Source organism: Filicampus tigris, chromosome 10, assembly GCF_054856515.1.
Source record: "Filicampus tigris isolate MCC_2025a chromosome 10, RoL_Ftig_1.0, whole genome shotgun sequence".
Classification (NCBI taxonomy): Eukaryota; Metazoa; Chordata; class Actinopteri; order Syngnathiformes; family Syngnathidae; genus Filicampus; species Filicampus tigris.
This window is the reverse complement of record NC_141226.1, coordinates 1,042,555-1,065,560: the sequence shown is the minus strand read 5'-3', so window position 1 is coordinate 1,065,560 and position 23,006 is coordinate 1,042,555. Positions and strand designations below refer to the sequence as shown.

Sequence of the window (23,006 nt, the reverse complement as noted above, 5' to 3'; positions counted from 1 at the left end):
TTAATCACAGTATGAGTTAAAGCATTATTTTTTTAATCGCATTAATCGAATTTTTAATCTCTAACTTTACTGTTTCTCTATGATGATGAGATCCATTTTAATCAATCAATCAATCAATCACATTTTATTTATATAGCACTTTTCATACATAAAAATGCAACTCAAAGTGCTTTAAAACATTCAAAGCAAAACATAGAATTATCTTCAATCAAAAGAAAAGATAAATTATTTAAAAGTTGTTGAAAGCCAAACTAAAAAGGTGTGTCTTGAGCTTCCTCTTAAAAATATCAACAGTCTCTGCAGACCTGACGTCCTCTGGCAGGCTATTCCAAAGGTGAGGACCAAAACGGCTGAATGCAGCCTCGCCATGCATTTTGGTCCTCACCCTTGGAATAAATAAAAGGCCGGCGCCAGAGGACCTCAGGATCCGCGAGGGCTGGTATGATAAAAGCAAATCAGATAAATAAGATGGCCCAAGACCATTAACACATTTATAAACTAATAAAAGTACTTTAAAATCGATCCTGAAACACACAGGGAGCCAATGCAGCAATTTCAAAACTGGCGTAATGTGCTCCCGCCCTCTGGTTCTCGTCAGCACCCGAGCGGCTGAATTCTGCAGTAGTTGCAGTGGTGAAATGCTCTTTTTCGGGAGGCCAGAGAGCAGGGCATTACAATAATCTAAACGACAGGAAATAAAGGCATGCATCAGCACTTCCGTGTTAGCCTGAGAGAGAAACGGGCGGACTCTGGCGATATTCTAAAAACCAATCTTGGTTACATTTTTAATATGAGGAATAAATATGAGGAATAAAACTGAGCTCAGAGTAAGAAATGACGCCAAGGTTCTTCACACAATGTGAGGGATTCAAAATGTGTAGTTTTGGTAAAAGCTTCTCTCTCTGACCTTCGGGACCGATAACTAAAACCTCAGTCTTGTCCTGATTGAGCTGTAGGAAATTATCTGCCATCCATGACTTGATATCTAAAATGCAATTTAAAAGGGTATCAATGGGTCCTGTGTCATCGGGAGACACGGCAATATACAGCTGCGTGTCATCAGCATAGCTATGAAAGCTGATGCCGTGTCCCCTGATGACATCCCCGAGGGGAAGCATATAAAGATTAAAAATTAGGGGGCCTAAAATCGAAACTTGAGGAACTCCACATTTAATTTCATGAGTTTTGGAGGAACAAGTATCCATACTTACAAAGAAATATCGGTCTGTGAGATAGGAATAAAACCAGTCAAAAACAGTACCAGAGATGCCCACTAGATTTTTAAGTCTATTTAATAAAATTTGGTGATCTACTGTATCAAAAGTAATGCGTGGGTCTTGTGCTTGAGTTGTTGGGGATGTAAAAAAAAATTGTCAATGTCACACCCTGAAGTAGACACTGATTGGTTGTCATTGTGTATGACATAATCTGATTCAATCCTATTGTAGGTGGGAGGGCAAGTTCAGGAGCAGAGAGAAGACGTGAAAATAGAGGAGCATGTGAGAGTTGTTGGTCCGATGAATGGTAAATTTTTAAAACGCCCTGACGGCACTATTGATAAAGGCAGAGTGACTTTGTAAGAAGGACTTTGCTTTCCAAAGAAGCAGTTCAAGCCTACCACATAAATGCAAAGTAACCAATCGCGTCAAAGCCACAGCTAATGATAGCAATGAATACGCTCATGTAGCGAGCCATTGCAAAGCCAAATTAAACTTGAGAACAGCCCGCGTATGCGCAAGTCTGCAACTGACGGATTGACGAATGTTCTTGCCAAGTTAATAACGACAATCTGCAGGCCGATCAACATACAGTATTTGAAGACAAGGGATTAATTAAGGTGTTTCAAACAGCGTCCAATGACCCATCATACAAACCACTGTGCAATATTGACTAAATTCAAAAGCTATATGACAGTAAAAAGAAAAGCAAGCTTGATGTTTTGGTGGGGGATTCAGACAGATTTGCCACACATCACTGGACTTCAACTGGCAACCACGGTTCTTTAGGGGAAACTGGACACTTTATTGATGGTGAGTGGAACTTCAACTCGTTTTGCACTGATCGTCGTGAAAACAAAACCCTGGGACTTCGCTGATAAATGCAAAAAACAATTACTCAAGATGGCAAATGACAGGGTAATTGCATAAAAGATATACACCATAATTACAGACACATGCATCCAGACAATGGGGGGCTTTGGGGCTTTTCTCAGCATTTTTTTAAGTGAGATTAAAAAATTAGATGAATTAGATCAATTAAGGCCGGCAAGGTGATGAACTGGTTAGCACATCTGCCTCACAGTGCAGAGCTCGTGGGTTCGAATCCGAGTAGGTCAGAGTAGGTCCAGCTTTTGAATAACCCGCTGTGTACAGCAATGCACGGCGTCATGACTCAAATGGACGTCATTTCCGCTTATTACTTTCAACTGTCAATAAAACACTTGATATTCATGTCACTCACCACAGGAATGAAGCAGCCCGTTTTCTCCTCGCTCCAGAAGTGTGCTTTTGTGCTTCGTCTCTGAGCTTGTTTACCTCTGCTTGAGTATTTGCGTTGGGCTGGGGGCGGTGTGTGAGTAAATTCTAAACATGCTTTTTATACATACACATTATGGAGACAATATCTATCCATCCATTATCTGAACCGCTTCTCCTCACTAAGGTCGCGGGCGTGCTGGAGCCTTTTCCCAGCCGACTTCGGTCAACACTGAACTGGTTGCCAGCCAATCGCAGGGCACACATAGACAAACAACAACCATTCACAGTCACAATCACACCTAGGAACAATTTAGAGTGCACACTCAACATGACCATGCATGTTTTTGGACCGTGTTGAGGAAACGGGAGTACCCGGAGAAAACTCACGCACGCACAGGGAGAACATGCAAACTCCACGCATGAAGGCCGGAGCCTGGATTCAAACCCTGGACCTCTGTACTGTGAGGCAATGTGGAGATTATATTAGGAACATTTATTATAAAACTTTGAATTTAGTATTGATATACAGTAGATTGAACATTGTCAAAAAGCCAGGGAGGAAACTGGGGGTCAAGGCATTTGCTAAAGATGGCAGCTGCTACCCCTTGCCACCCTGTAAAACCGCCGATAGTGAGTTGTGACTCTCACGATACCTGAATAAAGAGAGGGCACTTGAAGCTGGTTGTTAGTGCACTGAAGTCCCTATCCTACTAAGGGGCGAACATTTGCGAAACTAGCAAATGTTGTGTTCTCCTCAGGGTGCATCAGGGATCGTTCAAGGTTGCAAACCTTCGCCAAATGGTCACCAGTTTGCATGTACGTTTCTCGTAGCTAGGTAGGTTTGAACATGTTCAGAGAGGAATGTGCGAAGAGAAGAGGAAGAATATGAAGAGGAAGCTAACAGACGCAAGCTGACTTGTTTGAATCAAAAAGACTATATTTGTATTTTATCTACAAATTTATCTGTTGATGCTGAACCTTAATTTTTCAGGTCTCCCAAAAAAAGCCTTTGCCTTACAGTTTCAATACTTCGGGAGGCGGTTATATGTTTAAAATATTGAATGTGGATGTGACGTATTGTTAAAATACCTTACTTGCGCTTATGTACAAGATATGGTATTTAATTTGTATATTCCCACATATTTAGAGTGTGTAAATGTTGCAAAAGCTGTGGTCCAATGAGGAATCAAGGCAACACACAGGCTACTGACCACCCTTGTTTGGTTTAGTAGCAGAATTGGACAGTGTCATCAAACTAACTGGCTAATAGACAATAGAGTGGCAAATTGTGAGCCACACATCCACACAGTGCTGCCCGGGCACAGTAAAAGTAAAAAGTTATGATTTCCCTCCAGGCCTCCACTGAACTAGATCAATCAAATCTACTTTGTCAAGGATTGGCGATGAGGCAATGAGAGGAAGGGGAAGGACAATTGGGATTGTACATGCAGCAACAAGATTGTAAAGGATCCTTTGTCACCTCAGATTTTTATCTTCATGAAAAATCATGCGGGTACATTTCTGCTAAGGATGTGGGCCAAGCCAATGAAAAAAACAGTGTGTTTTCTCAGGTCTTGCACATTTATGCTCTGTCAAAGGGGCAGCTTGGATCAGGGGGTTGAGCTCGTAGCTTGAGGGTTGCGGGTTTGATGCACAGCTACCCTGCGGCCCCTTCAAAATAACGTTGAGATGAACCCCAAGTCTTATGGTGGCTGAAGGAAGTAATGCTTTGAGTACTGTTATTATAACTTTTTGAATCAAACTTTGAGAAGTTAATCAGAATATCGCTCTTTTGCCTTCAAACACGCAATTGAAATACTGCATAGCTTACAATGAGACTATAGAAAACTCATACAGGTACGAAAAGTTACAAAAGACATGCATTATCTTATTCGTATGTTTGAAATTAAAGCCTTCCTGTTTGGACTTTGCATGTTAACCTAAAGGGTTATTGGGTGCTTATAGGGTTATCTCCAGATACACAGAAAAAAATGGTGTGTTGAATTTACTTAAGTATATTTTGTCAAGTGGTTACACAAAATAAAATCATCTGGCTTCTGATTTTTTTAAAGTATATGTGTAGTCTACTTAAAAAGTATAACTGGATCCAGATTATTTTATTTTGCACAACCATTTGATGAAATAAAATTGAGTAAATTCAACAAAAACGTTTTTAGTGTACTCTGGTTTTTTACCATGTCCAATTTCCCGTTACGTTTGTCACCTTCCATTTGCAGCTAGAGTACCCTTCGGCTGTCTGTCTATCCGCCTTTTTGCCAAGCCGGATCAAATAGCAATCGCCTATCGGTCGGTCCGTCAATCATTTTAAACGCGCTTCCGTCGACCAACTCCCCCACCGCTCCGCCCAAAAAAGCACATCATGGTCGAACAGATTGTGCACTGTTGCAGAGAGAGCTAGGACTGTATAGGAATTTTGGGGAGTTCACTGGATCACCTCATCCACACAGGTACTCAAGTCAAAGAGCGTGGCTGGACACAGGACAAAACAGCCTGGCTTTACATTTTTCCTCATCATTCATTGTTGTCAAGCAGGAGGAGTAGAGCCAAACGCCTCGGCATGTTTCTTTCTGAGGTAAACGGGCAGAAAACAAGTAGCACTAACAGGAGTCGTCTGGGAGCGCACATCTATACTTGTCTATGTTGACCCTTTTCCGCTCTATGTGACGTCACGCGGCTAAAAATAGCAGTCGCACGGCACGCTATTAGGACCCATTAGCTGACCAAAAACATGCCTGTAAAATACACAAATCAAGCAGCAAACTTACCTGCATCAAAAAAATAATCGTTGATGTCAGGTTATAGACGATTACTGGGACAGACGAATATCAACTTCCGCTTATTCTTATGCTCTTTTTTTTTCTCAAGTTTCCTGTTTATCGTTTATCACCTGCAAAATGTGCGTCCGTCATAGGCGGATAGACGGACCGGTCCGTCGGCAAGGCGGAATGCCCAGCTCTGATGTTCGGTTAATACAAGACTGGAAGTTGTCATTATCAATAGGTGTGAATGTGATTGTGAATGGTTGTTTGCACATTCCCTTCGATTGGCTGGCAACAAATCCATGGTGTACATGCTTGCCACCCGAAGTCAGATGGGATAGGCTCATACTCACCCACTACCATAGTGAGAACAGATTAAGGAGTAAATGAAGGGGAGCACACTATTCTTGCAGTTTGTATTGTATTGATTATTAGTTTTTATTATGTATAATTCTATAGTATCATAGTTTTAGTATATTGCACTATATTCCTTACAATAAGTGAATTATGGTGATACAATGTCCCATTTTTACAGATTACATAATGTTCAAATTCAGTTTCGTATTACGTATTATCAAATTGATATGTTGTGAGACTTTGTGGTTGAACTGAGGACATAACAAGCTGAAGTGACAACATTAAGACAAGATCTCACTACATGACCTTTGCAGCAAGGAAGTGAACGTGACAAGGCAGTCATGAGAAGTCGCTGTTGAGTGCATCAAACACTGCTGGGCCTGAATTTCTTTTTTAAATGTCACTGTAGCCCTCAAGTTTGTTTTTGTAAAGGAATGTGTGCTTAATGCACTAGAATTTCTGAGCCATCAGTTTATTCTTGATGATTTATTTTTATTGGTATTAATATTTATGGTTTTCACATTTACAGCTTGTCTCCAGCACAGAGGTCGTACAATTCGGATTTTAGCTAAATTAAAACACATTCAGTGCATTGTAAATGTACTTGTTAAAGTGGTTTAGTGGAAGCATGCATGTTAGCTGATGGTAACTCATTTGCAAGGATTTGGGCTTTGAAATGGGAGGGTTACAGTTCACATCTCACTGTGGACAAAAAAAATAAATAAATTGCAACTACCGGTAGTTGTTGGAAAGATGCTCGTCTGTTTCCTGAATCCTAGAATATCTTATCTCCTTTGGGAAAAAATCCCAAGCAAATCATATGTCAACCAATTCGCAGAAATGTTTTGTGATCGACTATTATTTCACTGTTCCACATACACTTAATACAGTTTACACTATTGTGGAGCTAGCATAATTTTTACATCATTTGCTTCTGATTTAAAATCCAGGAGTGATGTACTTACAGAGGTGCTTTCACCAAAAGTATCACCAATAATATAACTTTATACTTTGACATCAGAGTTTTTGGACAGCAACTATTAAGCAGCATGCAACAAAAAATTTTTTTTTTTTTTTCAAGTCCCATTTATCAAAATTGAACTAATTTATTGGTACACCCCTTAAACCTTATCTGCATGGAAATTTGGAATCTCCTTGACACAACTTCTAGAAACTTAAAAAGATTGGTTAAGGTATTTCTTAATTCCATTTTGCATATTAATAGGTAAATAGATTATGAAACAATGTATGTTTTCCCCCCAAAACATGGAGGTTGGCAGTTAATTCAGGACTCAAAGTTTGTAAAAATGACTGAGTTTAGATAAGATTGAGGACCCAATCGTTTTCTAGGATTGGGCTGAGCTGGTGTTTGGAGAGCAGGAATGCTCAGAGATGGGTGAATGGAGGGAAACACCACTTTGGGGGTGTTTTTGGTAATGTATTAGCACTTTAAAATGGCAAAAAAAAGGTGATTTTGCATGATACGGGCCCTGTAAATCAGTAATCAAACCTTTATAATCCACCCCACATCAGCAGAAATGTATGCATGCACGCATGGCATGATAGGGCTACAAAGGCATGTCGAGGGATTTAAGTCTTCGGGGACCACATGAAGAAGAGGAGTAACATTTAGGGATTACTTATGGAGCAATGTGCACCCTTTCCTCTGCAGCTCTCCCTGAATTTTAAGTGTTTTCTAAAATCAGTGGAAGGTTGCAAAAAGGACAGTCTTACTTGTCAAATCCTGAGGGTTTGGGGAAGCAGTGTTACTCAGAAATACACACCATGCCAAAGGCAAAACACAATTCTTACAGACTATCAGCATATCAGATGTGACATGACTTTATTTGAATTGTTCAAAGAATTAACTGTGCATTTGTCGTTTTCTTATTTAATTTGTATTTTGTCACACATATTCACAAAGGACCAGTGCCAACAAGACAAGGGGTATTTAGAAATGCTCACCAGATGTTACATGAAGCAAACAGATTCACATTCAAAGTGATAAAACTTCAGTGTGTCCCAATGCAACTTTTGGTTGGCTAAAGTGAAATTATCTGTGACTTGAAGACAAAATGCATGCTTCTTCGTATGTGGCCTCCAGAAATCTTTATATACATTAAGTCCTTTTCTAAATGTTTTTTTTTATTTCAAATTCCCCTGTATAATTTGATCACCTGTGTCGCAAAGTCATTGCTATAACTACTGCACATGATCCGGACTCACAGGGAGCCACAAATTGACAGCTCACTTTGCATGTTGGGTTGGCGCTGCTCCCTATAAAACTAGACTATTATAACACTATGACAACACTAAAGTGGTTGACTACTTAACTTCATTGTATACTTGTCTGAAAATTTAGAATGTTTTACTTCTCTTTACACTTCTCTGAAAATGAAGAATGTTAAAGATCTTTCTACACTTTGACTTTGAGATTGTCATACATTTTTACTTTTTGTTTTGTTTATGCTTTTTAACTTTTGTTAAAGTGTATGTCAACCCCGCAAAAATCTTTGCAATAATATATTCCCTGCGCCTTCACTTGTCTAAACACGGCATTCTAATTAATATTGTGTTTGTGGAATATGAGTTAAGCAGCAAAATCCACCCGTTTTAGCCATCCCAGGGGCGGCCATTTTGTCACATCTGTTGACTGAAAATTACATTACAGTTGCTCAGGGCTCAGTTAACGACCAGTCGCGACTCAACTGTTTTCAGAGGCTGAGCCACGTTTTGGTTGTTATCTGAGCCCTGAAAAACTGTGATGTCATTTTCAGTCGACCGCATGTGACAAAAATGGCCGCCCCCTGAGATGGACACAAATGTTTTTGGGTTGACTTCCCCTTTAAACTAAAAAGTTGACTTAGTTAATAAATGTTTTTAATGGCCAATACGGCCCTGGAACACAATATTTTGTATTTTCTATAAGAAAAACGCATTTCACATCCAAGCATATTGTAGTGGGCGGCACGGTGGTCGACTGGTTAGCACGTCCGCCTCACAGTTCAGAGGTCGTGGGTTCGATCCCGGCCCCGGCCTCCCTGTGTGGAGTTTGCATGTTCTCCCCGTGCCTGCGTGGGTTTTCTCCGGGTACTCCGGTTTCCTCCCACATTCCAAAAACATGCATGGTAAGTTGATTGGACACTCTAAATTGCCCCTAGGTGTGATTGTGAGTGCGGATGTTTGTCTCTGTGTGCCCTGCGATTGGCTGGCAACCAATTCAGGGTGTGCCCCGCCTACTGCCCGAAGTCAGCTGGGATAGGCTCCAGCACGCCCCGCGACCCTTGTGAGGATAAGCGGTACAGATAATGGATGGATGGATGGCATATTGTAGTTTGGTCAGAACTGAAACCAAAGCAGTGGAATTGATTCCTAACATCAGCTTCTGGAACTTCCTTTTCTTGCATAGAGCAAGAGAATTGTGTCCCATGTGCTAGAGAATTGTGATTTGAACTTTCCGTGCCCTGAGCAATGTGTATTAAGTCACTGCAGCTTGTGTTAAAAGACCAAAGGTTGAGGCTGAATTTCCTGGGGCAGCAAATACTATAGCATGGCAGAACTGCCTTGCCTTTGTGTGTTAAAATAGAAAAGGACATAGCACTGTATTCATTCTAAATGCCACCAGACATGGTACATTCTTATATTTATTTAATTCGATATATTTGATATTGATACAGAGTGAAATTGTGTGTTTTCTATTAAACAAATATCACTATTGAATTGTTTTGGAGTAATTCATCATACAATACAATACAATACAATTCATATTGCACATTTCACAACAGCTACAGTTGTAACAAAGCGCTTTACATACAACAACAAAATAGCAATAAAACAACAAGTGAAAAGAATAAATTAATTACTATTTTGTTAAGTTTAAGGTCTAAATCACGATACTTACCCTAATTATCTGACTCCATATTATTTACCATATATTTATTATTTGAACCGACATTAACCTTAGCTTCACCTTACCTAACAATTATGCGTGCTCGTTCCGTAAGAGAGAAGACCAGAAAGCCAATCAGCCGAATCACAGAGATTTTATTCCTAACAGCAAAAGCTAATACAGTATCGGGGGCTCGGTTCCCTCTCAATACAGATCTGTGCGCTCCTGTGGCCATCAGAGAGCGACACCACACCCGAGTTGCCCTGAACAGTTATAGAAAACAATATGCAAATTAAACACACCAAAAACACTAGCCACTATCATTTCATTAGTTACATGGTATCTGCAACATATTTCTTCAGATGCTGATTGTTTCTCTTTTCCCCGCCGTCTCAGATGACGCCTTTTCTTGTGCACATGACTCGCTTGGTTGTAGCTCCTGAAAACACCAAGTTATCTGCATTCCAAGAGGCCGGGGCCTTCAGAGAAACTGTGGCCCGCCTTTGTCTCCCTGTTTTTTCACTGGCGGCATCTGGTACCATCAAACCTCCCACACATTGTGTTCCGCTGATACATCCGCTCCCCTGATACTGCAACCTTGAAACAGCTCTACTTCTACTCATTTGTAATACAACTTTGAATCATTAATAAATGTTTAAAATACATTTATATATCTTCACAAACTAATAATAAAACCCTTCACTAGCCATACATGTATATGTCTTCACAAACCAATAATAAAACCCTTCAATATACAATAGACACCGGAAAACAGATGAAAACTGTCAGTCTCACCTAGGATCAAAAGGGAAAGATAAGCAAAAGAAAAGGCTTGATCCCTTCTGAGGCTCCGCTTAGTCCTCGGCACCTAGAGCAGCGCCTGGTCCGCAGACCTGCGGCCCCAGTTAGATGCATAGGAGTGGAGGAGCTCGAAGAGGTACGCCAGGGCGAGGCCATTTTAAGACTTCCATCCATCCATCCATTATCTACACCGCTTCTCCTCACAAGGGTTGGACCAACTGGAGACGCTTGAGAGAGAACTGGCCGACTCCAAAATAAAGTGCATAACAGTAATCTATCTGAGATGTAAGAAAGGCATGAAAGAAGCTGGACCTAACGACAGCGCTGATTTGCTGGTCTAATTTAAGGTCACTGTCCAATTTAAAACCCAAGTTTGAGACTGTTGGCTTTAGATATGAAGCCAGGGGGCCCAGGTCAACAGGGTGGGATGTAGAAGAGCCATTGGGACCAAACACCATAACTTCTGTTTTCTTTTCGTTGAAATTTAAGAAATTTAGTGACATCCAGGCTTTGATGTCCTCTAGACAGGACAAAAGTGGTCTTAAGGAGAAAACGTCTTTTCTGCTCAGCAGGATATAGATTTGACAGTCATCCGCATAGCAGTGGAAGGAAATATTGTGTTTTCAAAGCATGGAACCCAGGAGCAGAAAATACGAGAACAGCAAGGGCCCCAAAATAGAACCCTGTGGAACATTATACAATAGAAGCCGGAGCGGGACTCAGAAGAATCTAGGCTAACAGAAAAAAAAAGTATCATATGCTATTAAAATTCCAGTTCAAACTGTACAAGTTACCGAAATAGTCATAGCTAAAAGAATTATCATCACATTTTTATCACATTTTATTTATATAGCACTTTTCATACATAAAAATGCAACTCAAAGTGCTTTAAAACATTGAAAGCAAAACATAGAATTATCTTCAATCAAAAGAAAAGATAAATTATTTAAAAGTTGTTGAAAGCCAAACTAAAAAGGTGTGTCTTGAGCTTCCTCTTAAAAATATCAACAGTCTCTGCAGACCTGACATCCTCTGGCAGGCTATTCCAAAGGTGAGGACCAAAACGGCTGAATGCAGCCTCGCCATGCAGTTTGGTCCTCACCCTTGGAATAAATAAAAGGCCTGCGCCAGAGGACCTCAGGATCCGCGAGGGCTGGTATGATAAAAGCAAATCAGATAAATAAGATGGCCCAAGACCATTAACACATTTATAAACTAATAAAAGTACTTTAAAATCGATCCTGAAACACACAGGGAGCCAATGCAGCAATTTCAAAACTGGCGTAATGTGCTCCCGCCCTCTGGTTCTCGTCAGCACCCGAGCGGCTGAATTCTGCAGTAGTTGCAGTGGTGAAATGCTCTTTTTCGGGAGGCCAGAGAGCAGGGCATTACAGTAATCTAAACGACAGGAAATAAAGGCATGCATCAGCACTTCCGTGTTAGCCTGAGAGAGAAACGGGCGGACTCTGGCGATATTCTTAAGGTGATAAAAACCAATCTTGGTTACATTTTTAACATGAGGAATAAAACTGAGCTCAGAGTCAAAAATGACGCCAAGGTTCTTCACACAGTAGTTTTGGTAAAAGCTTCTCTCTCTGACCTTCGGGACCGATAACTAAAACCTCAGTCTTGTCCTGATTGAGCTGTAGGAAATTATCTGCCATCCATGACTTGATATCTAAAATGCAATTTAAAAGGGTATCAATGGGTCCTGTGTCATCAGGAGACACGGCAATATACAGCTGCGTGTCATCAGCATAGCTGTGAAAGCTGATGCCGTGTCCCCTGATGACATCCCCGAGGGGAAGCATATAAAGATTAAAAAGTAGGGGGCCTAAAATCGAACCTTGAGGAACCCCACATTTAATTTCATGAGTTTTAGAGGAACAAGTATCCATACTTACAAAGAAATATCGGTCTGTGAGATAGGAATAAAACCAGTCAAAAACAGTACCAGAGATGCCCACTAGATTTTTAAGTCTATTTAATAAAATTTGGTGATCTACTGTATCAAAAGCAGCGCTTAGATCCATTAGCACCAAGACTGTGAGTTTTCTCACGTCTGCAGTGCACCTAATATCATTTAAAATCCTTAAAAGAGCAGTCTCCGTACTGTGGTTCATCCTAAAACAAGATTGATATTTCTCCAAAATATTATTTGTATTTAAAAAATGATTCAACTGGATGAAAACCAGTTTTTCTAAAATCTTACTTAAAAACGGTAAGTTGGATACGGGTCTGTAATTATTAAAAACGCTCGGGTCAGAACCGCTCTTCTTCAGAAGGGGCTTCACCACCGCCGTTTTAAAGGCAGCGGGGAAGACGCCTGTCTGAAGAGAGCAATTGACTATATTTAAAATTTGTTCTTCAAAAAATCCATAAAATGTCTTAAAAAGAAATGTGGGAATTGGATCCAAAAGGCAGGTTGTTGGGTTTACCTGGGAGAAAACTCGAACAAGTGTCCTTGCATCAACCAGGGCAAAATTTTCCAGTGTTTCCTCATGTAAATATGATTGTCCGGGTTTATTAAAACTTGTGTTTTGACGGGCTAAAAGACTGGATCTTATGTCATCGATTTTACTTCTGAAGTGGTCTGCAAAGTCCTCACAGAGAGCAACTGTTGGTCTCTGTGGGGACTTATTAAAATCAGAACTAGTTAAAAGTTCAAAGGTGGAGAAGAGAACCCTGGGGTTGTTTTTATTGACTGTAATGAGGTTTGAGAAATAGGAAAATCTTGCCAGTTTTACTGTTTTATTGTAGGATTTCAGTTGTTCGCATAAAATTTCATAGTGTACTGTAAGTTTACTTTTTCTCCACCTCCTCTCTGCACTCCTGCATTTTCTCTTTGATATTTTGATAGCACTGCTTCTCCACGGGGGTACAGTCTTTGTTTTTGTTGTTTTAATTAAAAGTGGAGCTACTGAATCTAATGATGATTTAAGATGTAGGTTAAAATTGTCAACAATAAGATCACAGGGTGCAGGTAAAATGTCAGCAGGAGTGCTTTTTAAGATCTCGATAAAATTTGCAGCCACCTCAGAAGATAGGTAGCGTTTCTTCACTGTTCTGACCGGGACTGCTAGATGGTTAAAACTGGCGATGTTAAAATAGACACAGTAGTGGTCTGACACTGCCAAGTCAACAACAACACTGCCAAGTCAACAACAGAGGACACACCAGCAATTATGCCATTCTTTTGTTCACACCTTAATCGAGTTAAAGCATGAAAGTTCCTGTCCAGAACAACTTTGTTCTTGTTGCCACCGGCTCGTACGGACAACAGAAAGGCCGTTTACACTCCAAAGTTGTACCAATTTAAATTAATTTACTGTAATCTGCATTCAGTCCGCCTCACAGTTCAGAGGTCGTGGGTTCGATCCCGGCCCCGGCCTCCCTGTGTGGAGTTTACATGTTCTCCCCGTGCCTGCGTGGGTTTTCTCTGGGTACTCCGGTTTCCTCCCACATTCCAAAAACATGGATGGTAGGTTGATTGGACACTCTAAATTGCCCCTAGGTGTGATTGAGAGTGCGGATGTTTGTCTCTGTGTGCCCTGCGATTGGCTGGCAACCAATTCAGGGTGTCCCCTGCCTACTGCCCGAAGACAGCTGGGATAGGCTCCAGCACGCCCCGCGACCCTTGTGAGGATAAGTGGTATCAATAATGGATGGATGGATGCATTCAGTGATGATCATTCACTACTCAAATACAGTATGTGTTGTGGACAACTGTGTTGTGTAGAGAGAACATGTACACTTCACAGTGGGAAGAAGGTTAGCAATACCAGAGCTGGGCAATCGGTCCCGGGGCTGGAACAGTCTGTCCCGGATTGATACCCATATTTGGGATGGAGGACAGGGGGCGACAAGTTTTAAAAAAGGGTCATGCCACAGTATCGCCTTCAATTGCAATTACTCCATCATTTATAAACATACAAATTGAATGTACTTTCATCTCAATTGTCTTTGTTATTTGTTTGTGCATACCTTAAAGAATTCTAGCTGTAAGCTACTGATGGTCGTATAAGAGCCTAGTGTGATTATGTCACAATTTACATATGATCCGATCAGTCGACTATTCGCGACTACTGTTGGTGATTAGTCGATTAGCAAAATAATAGTTCGTAACAGCCCTACTTGACACGCTTGCACCAAACATCATTGCGTATTGCGTTTGTGGCTCGCTGCAGCACCACACTAGCGCACATAGACAAGCATGGTAGTGAGTTTAAAAAAAAATCAAATCGAATCGAAAATCGGGAACCTAAAATCTAATCGAATCGGGGCTTGAGTGAATCGTTACATCCCTACCAATAAGCCTTTTCCATGAACAATGAGGGTTGCAGTGGAAAGATGTGGGCTGAATTCACAAAAGGATTGTATGTAGGGGTGAGCGATATGGGCAAAAAAAAAAATGTCGATATTTTTTTCAAAAAACTCGAAAACGATAATTTGATGATATTCTACAAAAAACATTTTAAATCTGCACTTGCTTCACAGACCAATTGTGGATATACAGCGTTTGTGAACAACATCTCTTTTACATTTCTAAATACAGCTTCTGCAAAACATAATGATATTCTAGGACAATATTTAACAATAAAGAACAAAAAAATATGTATAGACTTACATTGATTTTTGGGAATATTTATGTCATTTAAATGTCTCTGCTGTTATTCTATAATGATATGACATTTTGAGCTGCAGTAAGTACTGGTGTACCACTGCCAACTACTAGAGCAATCAGAATGGTAAATATTAAATAAATGTATTTGATATGTGATTTGTGTGACAGAAATGTCACCCATTGGCCACCGTATTCAGAATAAAGTTGAATAACAAAGCTGCAGTTTACACAAAAGTGCATTTTCCCACTCATTCATCGCTGTGATGTCGTCTTGTGACTTTATTCATGTTTGGGTGTATCCTGGCCTCACACTAATAAGCCACCGTAGTTTGTGCAACATCCCTCGGGAATACTGGCTAGCTATGAATGATGCGGGCTACAAGGGTGTAAACTGAATGTTAACCGAACATCCAGGCTGTCACCTTTGAGTTGCTCGCTAAAGTACTGGGCGTGTGTGTGCGTGCGTTCGTTTATATTTGTTGGTTCAATTCGGCGACTGTTTTATGAGTGTGTGTGTTTAAGCTTTTGTTTAGCGTAAGTTTTCCTCGTAATCCAAATGGCTCATGGTGCTGCAGAATTGCTCTTCACGGCGTCCGTTTTGGCAATGTTATTCCCACCGACGCCAATTTTGTCAAGCTCAAACCATTTACAGACTACGGATGACGTGGACTTGCGCCTTGCTATTATTCCCTGCTGGACACTCCTCCATACTTGAAACAGAGCGGCTGCATTGTGGACAGAGTCACGTGACTGGGTCCTGCCTGCTGATTCGTCGAATGATTATCACTTCCTGCTCCTCTGCCGTCAATGCAACCTGATTTGCCAAATGAGGGTTTCAGCATTTCCTCATACTTTGCGACCGTCGACTGACTCGTTATGATTTTCGAGGCAGTATTAATACTCGTTAATGTAAAATTACACATCCTGAAGGCAAGATTGACGATGATATCGATGACGATATATATCGCCCACCTCTAATTGTATGGCTTTTGCGTGGCATTGATAGGTAAAAATGGAGCAAACAAATAGTGTCTACTTCCAAAAGCACACGCAGATGGTGAAATGATTCACGAACTGTGCTGCCAAGCAGAATGTGTCTTGTGCGCCGGTGGTATTTGCACGTATTCAAATGAGGTAATATGCATAAATTTGGCAGTGAAATTGTCCACCTCACTGATAAACAACACCTAATTCACTATCATCAGCGCTAATTGCCCTAGGCAGTTTGAGTGAAGAAAATAATGTATATGGAAAGTTGGTGTAAAATTGGTGCTCCTCTGCGGTAGCCTGTTCATACAATACTGATGTCACTTAATGAGACAACATTTATGTCCATAAACTTGAGGCAATTGTTTTGTTATTGTCTAAGATTTATATGGGCATTGATAGAGATACGCATTTGAAATTGTGACTGATGTTTATTTCACTGATAACAGTTTTCTGCGAATCCCATTCGCATCTCCCTGGTCAGGACCCCAATCTTGCATTCTAATAATTTCATCTTTCTCTTCCTAACTGCCATTGTTCTGCCACGGTGTTCTTAGTGGAAAGCCAGCATTTATAATTTGCCATGTGTGGGGGCAAAACAGGTACGAACTGCACTCAGCTGTCAAACTGTGAGGGCATTTTTGCTCTGCTATATCATTACCGCAATATCCTTTGTGAATAGGACATTAAGATGGAACAAACTGCCTGTGCAAATGAAGTGCAATTGAAGGTGCTGTCAGTGGCAGCAGTTCATTCTTTGGGAAATCGACCTTTGAGTGTCCAAGTTGTTTTACTCACAGGAGTTAATTGTGATAAGTCCCCGTCGAACATGTTCACGTGTGCCACAGGCTGAGGCAAGCAGGTGGGCTGGAAGAGACAATAAGAATACAGGTGAATGTTGTGTACCTTAGTGCTTGTCGAGTCCCTCGAGTCCCCCAAATCCAATTTACAAACCGGGTCCAGAGCCAGTACTCAGGTATCCATTATTAATTTAAATAGTCCAAGATCCAAAAATCCAAATCCAGTTTCCAATTGAGTGTGCTCTGCTATTGGACTATCCATGGTGAACAACTTGTGCAAACATAAGGGTGTTCATACACGTGCACCAGGAGACCCTAGGCCGCAGTTTGATGATCGACTTTGTGGTCGTGTCATTGGAGTTGCGGCCGCATGTCTTGGACACTCGTGTGAAGAGAGGGACAGAGCTGTCAATTAATCACCACCTGGTAGTGTGTTGGTTTCGATGGTGGGGAAAGATGCCGGTCCGACCCAAATGTATTGTCTGCTGAGAACGCCTAAAGAGTTCCCTGTCAGTTTCAGCTTCCACCGTGACAGAACTTCACCCTTGTTCCGGAGGAGGCGGGGGACATTGAGTCTGAGTGAACCATGTTCGGAACTTCTATTGTCGGGGCTGAAGCGGAGCTGTGGACGTAAGGTGATCGGTATCTGTTGTCATGGCAATCCCCGAACGTTTTGGTGGAAGCCAGCAGTAAGGGATGCCATCAAGCTGTACAAAGAAGAACAAAAAGAACAAAATCTCAGATTTAAGCAGCCCAAAGGAATTTCCTCCGCAAGGTGCCCTGGCTCTCTCTTAGAGATAAGGTGAAAAGCTTGGTCATCCGGGAGGGACTCAGAGTCGAGCCACTGCTTCTCCACGTTGAGCTGGGCCAGATGAGCCCCGGATGACCCAGGACACACTGGAGAGACTATTCATACCAGCTGGCCAGGAAACACCTTGGGATTCCCCTGGAAAAGTGGCCGGGTAGAGTAAGTCTCTGCTTACCTGCTAAAACAGCCCCCGTGACCCAACACTGGATAAGCAGTAGAAAGTGGATGGATGATGGATGGACAGTTTGGTCTTGGCAGAGGTCACTGAACTAATTGTATATTTGGTCATTGTAGTTCTTAATGGTGGTGTTTCAACCTGAGACATCAAGCAAAAATGTAATTATCATTTAGCTTGCTCTCTCGCTCAGTCATTGTTAGAATTTATTTCTTTTTATCCTTCACTTCTCTATTTCTCTATTGTCCTTGTCTTATCCTGCCATCAACCCTATCCATTCTAGGGCATGCACCATCAATTGCCCCCACCTCTTCCACTGTAGACAGAAAAACAGAGCATCAGCTCCCGAAGAAACATCACATGAACAACAACCTCCTGTGCAACCTGGATGGAACTCCACACTCTCCTAGCACCTTACCCCGAAGCCATGCTGCCAACAGTAGGGACAGTGATCTGGAGAGCCTGCTAATACAGCACTCCGAAGTGGAGAGAAAGAAGGACGTGTTCCTGGATCACCTGAGACAGAAGTATCCATACCATGCTGCCATCATCCTGGGACATCAGGAACGCATGAGAGACCAGGTAAGGCTTTGATTACATTATATCAAAGATTGAAATCTCAGTTTGTTATGTATTTTCCTTGATAAAAAGATCTCTATCAGTGTGTGAATGGGCTATTGTTTTCCAGTCATGACTATACTGTATACTCCCTTAATCACGGAATGACTGAATTACTAAGGTGACAGTGTAAAAGAGCTTGAGCACCTTAGGGGTAGAAAACACTGTGCATGGGCAGGGGCATTTCTAGATGTAGATTTCTGTTATTCCCGGTAGAAGCAGAGCAAACAAAAGTCATGGGGGGCTCAAGACTGAAATGGTCATTAGGAAGTGTTAACTCGACGTAACAGTGCAATCGTGAAAAATATGCAAAACAACGCAATGTTCAAAGTAGAAATGGACGGAGCAATGCTCTCTCTGAGGCTAACCATCTAGTGGTCTTATAAAATTTTTTTTTTTTTGCCATATGAAAAAATTGGTATTTCGTGATATCCACTAATCAGAGACAATAAAGCCATAATATTAGCAACATTTACAACTAGTTTTAGATTTATACAATTAGTTAATACCATTAAATATTATTTACCTAAAATGATGCTGAAGAAAATTGTCACAACTCTAAAGGTTCTCTATCTTTATACTCCTGTGTCCGCGTGGGCGACAACTGCTGCATTGCATCACGTGGCCGGCGCAGACTGCTGCCCGACATATTGGCAACAGGTCTGCAACACATTTTGCGCACATCAGAACTTGTTGCCGCATATATGATGCCACGCACATTCTCTCATGATTGGTCCGTTATGTCACGTTGCGATGACGTACACTTTTGCCCGGCTCGGAGAAGAGGATCCACCACGCAGCTTGTTGCTGCTGCGAAGCAAACTAATTTGGCGTGGGTGTTTTGTCACGTATGTGTGTGTAAAGAAGCCTACACACGCACGTACCACCTTCCAAATTGTTTTTGCAATACAATTAAATGCATCGTCTATTCATCTAGGTCCCTTTGTTGGAGCAGGCACGATATCCATTGTTGTCGCTGTCTTTTTGATCGTTGCTCGGCAGTAAAAACACCAACCGGAGTTGGCCATAAAAGGCACGGGAAATTCCGCCCTGTGTTGTCCTTGTCAGTATCAGCCATAGCGACGCCCCCCGGCTTGGAGTAAAACTGCATCACATTTTCAAAACAACACATGGGGGTTGAGTGAGTATAAAGGCAAACTGTGTGCGGCATTGCCACAGTGACGTGCTCGCGGACGTCGCCTGCGGGAGTTTAAAGGAGCCTTAACCAGTGAACTTCAATCTTTACGTAACGGCGTGGTTTCAATTTCAAAGAGTCACAGGATGAAATCCAGGGGACACTCCATTTTAACACCATATCAGTGTTACATGGTAGACTACACAGGCTATTTTCAGAGCTGGGCACTTTTTTGCCGGTCCGGCCGCGACCCTCCACCCTTGACCCGGGTACCCTTCCGGCCGCGACCCTCCGGCCATATTCATAAATATTGTCGGCCCCGACCCGTTCCGCCCTCCGACCCCCAAAAAAAAAGTGTCCGTGATTGACGCCGCCGCGGGAGGGATGCTAACGGCAGAAGCTTTTTTAGGATAATTTGCTGGCTAATTTACTATTCGAACCCGCTGTGGACACTCTTCAAAATGTGCCACTAGTACTTTACTACTTACCCAACTGCGTGTGCTTACTTCCATTGCGAGCCCTGGGGTTGGTTTTGTCGTATTGTATAATTATTGTGGTCCAACTGACGGCCAGAAGTCGCATTCAACAAGTTATTTATTTTCCAAACTTCCCTTCGTTCACAGTCTTCAAAATAAAAGCATACCAGCAAACCACTATACACAGCTGGTTTGCTACGGCGTATTTCCAGAAGTAGAAGATGCCAGAAGAAGTGCATGAACTCCACCTTGATGTGGCAGCGTCATACTTCGTGCTGCGCGCAGCTTAATATACTCCCGGACACAAGTTGTTTTGAAACACAACTTATGTGTCGGAGGTCAGGTGTCAGATAGAATTTGAAAAGTCTTAGCGACTTTCCAAGTCGGGGGGCGTCGCTTCAAAAAGACAGCGACAACAATGGATATCGTACCTGCTACAATCATAAAGGGACCGAGGTGACTAGACTATGCATTTAATTTTACTGCCAAACTAGTTTTCTTTTGCAGCAGCAATGAGCTGCGTGCTGCATTCTCTCCCTCCTCTCCGTGTGGGAAACTGTATGTCGTCGCAACATGTGACAACAATTCCTGATGCGTGCGTGGCATGTGTTGCAGACCTGTCGCCAAGAGCACAATGCATCGGTCACGTGAATCAATGCGGCAGTTGTCGCTCCCGCCGACACGGGAGTAGAAAGAAGCCTAAAAAGAAGCCTTTCACCGAGTAGGCTGAGATGAAATTTGGCTGCCTCGTGACCACGTTTAACGCATGAGGGCCAATTAGTGGGCCGGACTAAAATCCACTTCTGGCCATGCTTAGTCCAGTCATTTTTAAAAATTTGTCGCGTTATTTCACAATAAAATAATTATTTCAAAGTAACACAATGTTATTTTAGGAGGAAATCAAAAGGCTGCCATTTCCGGGTCGTAGCGTTAAGTGTACAGCGGTGCTGGCATCAGCATGAATGACGGCTTGGAGAGATGTTCACGCTCTAGAGGGGTCCCAGACAAGGGCATACTTCGCATGCAAAGGGATAAGGTATGTATTAAATGTTAACAGTTAGTTAACAAAACAAAATTGCCATCCACTTTTTTCCTACGACACATACAAAGTTTATCCCGGATTACACACGCAGCGTGGTTTTGCAGAAGAGAACATTGGTCTTTCTTTTTAAAAGAACCCAACACAACACGTCAGTCGGTACTTGACCCAGTTAGGGATGATTACAGGGACGGACAAAAACGTCCGTTCCGTCATTGCTTAGTTCATACGTTTTTAAAAAAGAAACTTCTCATCCTCCGTCCCCAAAAAGGGTGTCGGTCCGTCGCTGGGACAGAATACCCATCCTTGGTAGTCACACTGCCACCATGGGGTATATACCTGCAAGCAGCTCAGTCTCCTACATGCCTCCTTAGCGAGTTGGAGTCGGAATAGTAGTGTTTGCGAACATCTTTATATCGATTTTCAGGTTAGTGATTTGTTAGCATGGTATTTGGTTCGTTTATTTAGTATAGCTTGTCATAGTATAGAAATTATTTAGGTGGTAGTCTTTTGCTGTCAATACCAGCCAGACCACGCCCAACCCTCTCTCCCCCACATGCCCAATGGTCCTCCAAGCAACGCCACCTTTGAACGCCGTTTTCAAATATTAGTGAGCGATGGAGCAAGAGCCTGGTAGGGGGGTGAGATCTCTTTTATGTGCCGCTTTCTCATCCTTGCGACTCACTATTTCCTCACTTTGATAAGTAACTTTAATCTAAGTACCAAATATGAATGTAGTAATGTTGAGATGTAGAGTTGGGTTACTCATTATTAACAACAAGAAAAAAGGGGTTGAGGGGTCATATTAGAGTCTGTTATGGTATCACTGGTCCTAATAGGAGTTATAATGTTAAAAGGGATGCAGTCAGTTAGCTTGTGGGTAGCACCTTGGCTTTAATATAAACATGTGCACATTATACAGTGGATAGTTTATCTCTTCAATTCAAACAGAGTATGCTGTCTCAGAGGATGCTGTATCTCACCACATGAAACATTTGCTAGCTCGAAAAAAATGTTGTCGAACTCCTAGCTCATGAGTGTTAATTTCCTTTTAATGCACCTTTTTAGGCATTCAGGTAAAAATACCAGGTGGAATTGTAAAGGGTCAAAAACTAGACGAAAATATATTCGTCAACACACATTTTTTATCGGACAAAAACAAGACTAGACGAGACTAAAACCTCCATTAATAAACAATAAGTGTGACTATATCAGTATGTTATAGTAGTTTTTGTGGACTAATAAAGATGAGAGGAAAATGTAGTTTATTAAATAACAACATAGCTCAAATCTATGGGCCATTTAGTTCACGAGCAAAGGCGAGACTTCTCGTCTCGAAACTAGATTTCTTGCTGTCAATTACCGCTCTCTCGACCAAGTTCTGATGCAATTCACGGCAAAAATAACACTAGGTTAGGTGACGGGTTTTCACGCAATTCACGGCAAAATAACGCTTGGTCGGTAGGTAGTAAGTTGCCGGTCATGGCAAAATAACCATGGGTAAAAGTGAGGCATTAATGGCCATGCTTTGCATGGGCCCCGGGAGAAAGCAAAGACGTGATTAGGCCAGCCGATTATTGGTGCCGCCATTATTCAAAATGCAGAATATCGGTATCTTCCTTTTTTAAAAAGTGTGACCGATAATAAATCCATTTAAAACTGTGTTCATTTCTAGGAATTATTGATGTAAATTTTCTGTTAAATTTATGAGAGATTGTACTGACCCTGGGCGGCACGGTGATCGACTGGTTAGCACGTCCGCCTCACAGTTCAGAGGTCATGGGTTCGATCCCGGCTCCGGCCTCCCTGTGTGGAGTTTGCATGTTCTCCCCGTGCCTGCGTGGGTTTTCTCCGGGTACTCCGGTTTCCTCCCACATTCCAAAAACATGCATGGTAAGTTGATTGGACTCTCTAAATTGCCCCTAGGTGTGATTGTGAGTGCAGATATTTTTCTTTGTGTGCCCTGCGATTGGCTGACAACCAATTCAGGGTGTCCTCCGCCTACTGTCCGAAGACAGCTGGGATAGGCTCCAGCACGCC

At 41.9% G+C, this 23,006-nt stretch overlaps 1 protein-coding gene across 1 annotated transcript in view; it reads left to right on the top strand.

The window, feature by feature from the left end:
* The window catches only part of LOC147140343 (sickle tail protein homolog), a 237,456-nt gene that overhangs the window by 8,933 nt on the left and 205,517 nt on the right, over positions 1-23,006 (top strand). Inside the window, exon 2 of the mRNA XM_086043119.1 lies at positions 17,982-18,280. Within this exon, the coding sequence (XP_085899245.1) occupies positions 17,982-18,280 (299 nt within the window). The remainder of the gene's footprint in view (positions 1-17,981; positions 18,281-23,006) is intronic.